We start from the raw sequence: 6346 nt of genomic DNA, 5'->3' as shown, positions 1-6346 counted from the left end.
TTTGTGCGGACCGGGTTTTGGCATGCTGCGGCCCAGTACCGGTCCACGGACCGGGGGTTGGGGACCCCTGGTTTACACAATGCTAGCTAAGCAGGCACCAACTGTGATCTAATTCATGTTCTTACAGAAGCTGCAACCTCTAAACAGCACTGGTTAACAAGCACATTCCTGCACATGGATACATGATAGCAGTGTTCCAGTATCTCAGGGGCTGCCCCAAAGAAGAGGGAGTCAAGCTACTCTCCAAAGCGCCCGAAGGCAGGATAAGAAGCAACGGATGGAAACCAACCAAGGAGAGAAGCAACCTGGAACTAAGGAGAAACTTCCTGACAGTGAGAACAATTAACCAGTGGAACAACCTGCCTCCAGAAGCGGTGAATGCTCCAACACTGGAGGTTTTTAAGAAGAGACTGGATAGCCATTTGTTTGAAATGGTATAGGGTTTCCTGCCTGAGCAGGGGGTTGGACCAGATGACCTCCAAGGTCCCTTCCAACTTTATTATTATCATCATCATCATCATCATTATTATTTCTACTACTACAGCGAGTGGCTTCTAAGTAAACACACTCATAATTAAGTGTCACCAAGCTGGATGCAAAATGTGGGTTGGAGGCGTTAGTGAAACTACTGGAACCAAACAGATTGATTCCCTTAAATTCCTACACTGATGTTCAGATAGGCCCTAGAGCAGAGGCCCCAAACTTTTGGGCACAAGGGACTGGTTCCATGGAGAGAGGTTATTCCGCGGACCGGAGGGTGCGTGGGTTTGTGTGCTGCCTGCATCCCGCGGATGGGGCTTTGCTTGTTTGTGCGGACCGGTTTTTGGCATGCTGCGGTCCACAGACCGGGGGTGTTGGGGACCCCTGTCCTACAAGAACGGGCCGTAAGCTCCCAGCTAATTTTAGCATTTCAACTCTTACCTGTGTGTGGTTAGCATTTCCCTCGACGAAGGAAGGTGTGATGTTGCCTGCCACAATCCAGCTGACCAAGGAGGACAGCAGCCCTTTGTCACTGTGATAGCCTAGAGCATTCTGGGAGATTTGAGGAAAAGAGAGGACATGTGGGTAAGATAATGCCACCTTCCTATAGGGTTCTTCCATAACAATGGAACCTAAGCAGCCCTATTTATTTATCTATCGTATTTAGAAACCATCCATCTCCTTCGTGGAGGGACCCCGGACGGGTTACAAATAAAATGTTAGCAGCAACAAAATGGAATATAAACATTTAAAACAGGGCGAGAAGAGTTTAAAATGTGACATTAAAAGTTAATTAAAAGGCAGGGAGAGGGTCTTCAGAATGCTAACTGTGCTCCTCTGTTTGAGCTTCAAGCGAGATGCCAGACCCAGACTTTAGGTATTTTCAAAAAGCCAAGGAACTAGGGGGGGGCACATCCCCCCACCCTGGGGGAGTATAATCCGAAGGAGGGGGGAGTGGCAAAGAAGGCTCTCTTCCTGGACCACCACCAACCAGAATTCTTTCACTGACAAGGTCCACCACATATCTTCCCTACCTGACTTAAATTTTCTGGAACTGAGCTTCTAAAAATAAATGTGGATTCCTGATTAGAAGCCATGGAAAAAAAATCCGCTTTAAAGATTGGTATCAATCCATCATGCGGTTTGTTTGGATCTGGCAGGGTCCGTTGTGTGAACCCAACCCATTGTGGATAAATATAGATATATAGATATAGATAGATAGATAGATAGATAGATAGATAGAGAGAGAGAGAGAGAGAGAGAGAGAGAGTGCAGAGAAGAACAAAGATGATCAGGGGACTGGAGGCTAAAACATATGAGGAACGGTTGCTGGAATTGGGTATGTCTAGTTTAATGAAGAGAAGGACGAGGGGGGACAGGATAGCAGTCTTCCAGTATCTCAGGGGCTGCCCTAAAGAAGAGGGAGTCAAGCTATTCTCCAAGGGGTCTGAAGGCAGGACAAGAAGCAATGGATGGAAACTCATCAAGGAGAGAAGCAACCTAGAACTAAGGAGAAACTTCCTGACAGTGAGAACAATTAACCAGTGGAACAGCTTTTGCCTCCAGAAGTTGTGAATACCCCACTGGAGATTTTAAGAAATGGTATAGGGTTTCCTGTCTGAGCAGGGGGCTGGACTAGAAGACCTCCAAGGTCCCTTCCAGATCTATTCCATTCCATTCCATATTTTCTATTCTATTCTATTCTATTCTATTCTATTCTATTCTGCATTCTATTCCCTACTCTACTCTACTCTACTCCTATTCTATTCTATTCTATTCTATTCTATTCTATTCTATTCTATTCTATTCTATTCTATTCTGCATTTTATTCCCTACTCTACTCTACTCTACTCTACTTCTATTCTATTCTATATTCTATTCCCTACTCTACTCTACTCTACTCTACTCTACTCTACTCTACTCCTATTCTATTCTATTCTATTCTATTCTATTCTATTCTATTCTATTCTATTCTGCATTTTATTCCCTACTCTACTCTACTCTACTCCTATTCTATTCTATTCTATTCTGTTTATTCTATTCTATTCTATTCTATTCTATTCTATTCTATTCTATTATTCTATTCTATTCTATTCTATTCTATTCTATTCTATTCTATTCTATTCTATTCTATTCTATTCTATTCTATTCTATTATTGTCGGAAATCACGACAAGGCTATTCCCCGCTGGAAACCTCTGTGGGGAAAGCCAGCCGGGAGGAAGACCCGTGTACCTTGTGCTGCTGGTAGAGCAATTTCTGCACGCAGTCCTCCTGGTTGAACTGGAACGCAGCTTGGCACAGGCCGTCCATCAGCTCCAGGACGGCTCTCTCCTTGTGCCACAGCGGCTGGCTGGTCAGGAGCTGGACCCAGAATTCAAACACGGCAGCCGGGCCAATTCCGCTCGGGTGGCTGCTCATAAAAATGTGGCCCTGTCGAAATAAAGCCGAGAGGGCGATTGTTGGGCTCGCAGTAAAAAAAAAAAAAAAAAAGGAGGGGGGGGAGATCCAAGGCCTACACAGGTTGTCCTCGAATTGCGGCCACAATTCAGCCTGATGTTTCAGGGCTGGCAAGACTTTTTCTGCCTCCATTACCAGGTGAGAATGAATGTGGTGTAGCACTGAATATAGTTCTTTAGGGCAGGGGTCCCCAGCCTGTGAGCCGCGGCCCACTACCGGGCCCTGGCCTCCTGGCCACTGGGCCGCAGGACAGGCTGGCCAGTGCTTGCAGTTGTCCCCGCTCGCACTAGCGCCGCAGCTGCATGGGCTAAACGGGACTCCACATGGCCTAAACGGGGTGCCATTCGGTGAAAATGGGGCTCTGTGTGGCCTAAATGGGGCTTTGCGTGGCCTAAACGGGGTGCTGTGCGGCCTAAACAGGGTGCCATTCGGCAAAAACGGGGCTCTGTGTGGCCTAAATGGGGCTCCACATGGCCTAAATGGGGGGCTGTGTGGCCTAAACGGGGTGCCATTCGGCAAAAATGGGGCTCTGTGTGGCCTAAATGGGGCTTTGCGTGGCTTAAATGGGATGCTGTGTGGCCTAAACGGGGTGCCATTCAGCAAAAATGGGGCTGTGTGGCCTAAATGGGGCTCCACATGGCCTAAATGGGGGGCTGTGTGGCCTAAACGGGGTGCCATTTGGCAAAAATGGGGCTCTGTGTGGCCTAAACGGGGCTCCACATGGCCTAAATGGGGGGCTGTGTGGCCTAAACGGGGTGCCATTCGGCAAAAACGGGGCTGTGTGGCCTAAACAGGGCTCCACATGGCCTAAATGGGGGCCTGTGTGGCCTAAACGGGGTGGCATTCTGCAAAAATGGGGCTCTGTGTGGCCTAAATGGGGCTTTGCGTGGCCTAAACGGGGTGCTGTGTGGCCTAAACAGGGTGCCATTCGACAAAAACGGGGCTCTATGTGGCCTAAATGGGGCTTCACGTGGCCTAAACGGGGCTCCACACGACTTAAACGGAGCGCCGTGCAGCCTAAACAGGGCGCCGTGCGGGAAAAACGGGGCGCCGCGCGGCCTAAACAGGGCACGTGGCAAAAAACGGGTCGGCACTGGTGCCCGCACGGTGAAAACAGGACAGGGCTAGCGAGTGTCACGTGGGCACTAGCGCTTTGCCCCATTTGCATCGCGCGTGTGCTCGCCGTTGCCCCGCTTGCGCATACGTGTGAGTAAAATGCTTCCCCTTCCCTTTTCCCTCCGGTCCGCCCACCGAGACAGGATGGGGGCCTGTGTTGTATGGGATCCCAGTCCTCTGTCTGATTGGAAGCAGAGTAAGGGTCTTCAGGGACCTCCGATGCACCTCTCTTTCCTGACCTGAATCATGGAGTTCAACAGCTTAACATTTTTGCCGTAGCTTGTCCAGGTCAAATGCTGAGTCACCCTGTGGGTCATCTGCTGAGTCATCCCTTGGGGAGCACCACTGTCCAGCTGAAGGAACTGGTGGAAGAAGGAGAGAAACCTAAAAAAGCCAGAAACAAGTGGGCCGTCTAGTTATCCGGTCAATGGCAGAAGCTTCTCGATTCGTACCCCAGCCGAAGTCCTCCCTCCATCCTAGCGCGAGAAGAGCAACGGATTGTCAAGTGGAGCAGCCATATAGAAGCCACCCCAAAGGTGCTTTTTTTTTCAGGAGGCAACTGGACTTCCTTTGTTTTTCTTTGAAGATGTTTTGCTTCTCATCCAAGAAGCTTCTCCAGCTCTGACTGGATGGTGGGGAAATGGAAGGATTGATACTCCTTGCAGTCATCTGGTCGTTAGTACTCTTCCTGAGAATCGTTGAGGCCACCTGGAGGCTCATCTGTGCCCTCAGGTTCACCTGAGTGGTGCAAACTGGTGTGGAGCCTTCTTGGGACTGCTGAAAGAACTTTGTTGTTGACTGGAGATAGATGATGTCAGATCCCTCCCCCCTCTGTTCAGTTTTGACCTAGATGGCCTCTTGGACCCCTCTTTCAAACCAGCGGTCCTCTCTGTCCAAAATGTGGACTTGGCTGTCTTCAAAACAATAGGCCTTTGTCTTTTTAAATGCAGATGGTCTGCTGACTCTTGTCCTGATGGGTTTGTTCTCCACCACCCCTTTGCACCACTCAGGTGACCCTCAGGACACAGGTAAACCTCCAAGTGGCCTCAACGACTCTCTAAAAGGATGCAAATGACCAGCTGTCTGCAAGGAGTATCAATCCTTCCATTTCCCCACCATCCAGTCAGAGCTGAAGAAGCTTCTTGGAGGAGAAGCGAAACGTCTTCAAAGAAAAACAAAGGAAGTCCAGTTGCCTCCTGAAAAAAAGCACCTTTGGGATAAGCACAACCTGGATGACCTAGAACAGGGTGTCAAACTCAATTTCATTGACGGCCACATCAGCATTGTGATTGCCCTGGGGGGGGGATGGGGGTGTGTGGCCAAGGTGGGTGCGGCCTGCTGGGTGGGCATGGATGGAGTGGGTGTGGCTTACTGAGTGGACGTGGCCAGCTCTACATTGTTCGCGTCAAGGGGGCCTGTGGGGGCCTGGGCAGGAGTGGGACAGATCTGAGGGTCTCTGGCAGAAGGGGGTGGGACCGGGGCAAGTGCCAAGGCATGGTCCACTGGAGGAGCCTCAGTCTCTTCTTAAAAACTTCCAGTGTTGGAGCATCCACTGCTTCTGGAGGCAGGTTGTTCCACTGGTTAATTGTTCTAACTGTCATGCATAAAATACATGTCAGTTGTCTGAATTTTGATCCCGTGACCTTGGGGATGCTGAAATGGTCATTAAGCCTGAAAAACAGTTCTCGGTCATTTTTTTTTCCAGTGCCATTGTAACTTGGGACAGTGACTAAGTGAACGGCTGTAAGTCAAGGACTACCTGTATGACATTGCCTCAGTGATGGGACCTCAGCAAAATGTTTTGGATTTCAGGTATGGGACTCTGAGGTCTTCTAAGAAGGCTTAGAGACCAATGGGGTGAAAAGATCAGCCAAATCATGATCAAATCTGAACTCACTTTTCGTTCTTGAGAAGGTAGTAATGGCACGGGTAGAACAGCAGCAACACTTTATCCAGGACGTGAACCACGGTCCTCAAATGCCGTGACTGTACTAGAATGCCCAGAAAAGGGATGCCTTCAGCACAGAAGCTGTCAATACTGTCAACAGAAAGAAATATATTTCATTTTGCAGATTCGTAGATAGATAGATAGATAGATAGATAGATAGATAGATAGATAGATAGATAGATAGATAGATAGATAGATAGATAGATAGATAGAGAAATAGCAAAAGGTTGATAGAAATAGAGACACAGACAGATAGATACACAGATAGAAAGAAAAGAAAAGAAATAGATAGTAAATGGTTGATAGAAATAGAGATACAGACAGGCAGACAGATAGATGATAG

At 48.5% G+C, this 6346-nt stretch overlaps 1 protein-coding gene across 1 annotated transcript in view; it reads right to left on the bottom strand.

Moving 5' to 3' along the window:
- The window catches only part of EPG5 (ectopic P-granules autophagy protein 5 homolog), a gene marked incomplete at its 5' end in the record, with an annotated part of 79441 nt that overhangs the window by 46654 nt on the left and 26441 nt on the right, over positions 1-6346 (bottom strand). The window contains 5 exons of the mRNA XM_029286342.1: positions 126-130; positions 922-1032; positions 2715-2912; positions 4295-4439; positions 5953-6093. Coding sequence (XP_029142175.1) covers positions 126-130; positions 922-1032; positions 2715-2912; positions 4295-4439; positions 5953-6093 — 600 coding nt within the window. The remainder of the gene's footprint in view (positions 1-125; positions 131-921; positions 1033-2714; positions 2913-4294; positions 4440-5952; positions 6094-6346) is intronic.

The sequence above is a fragment of the Protobothrops mucrosquamatus genome, unplaced genomic scaffold, assembly GCF_001527695.2.
Source record: "Protobothrops mucrosquamatus isolate PMUCROS unplaced genomic scaffold, P.Mucros_1.0 scaffold3365, whole genome shotgun sequence".
NCBI classification, from domain to species: Eukaryota; Metazoa; Chordata; class Lepidosauria; order Squamata; family Viperidae; genus Protobothrops; species Protobothrops mucrosquamatus.
Note: the sequence above shows the minus strand (reverse complement) of the source record. Positions and strands in the feature narration are given on the sequence as shown.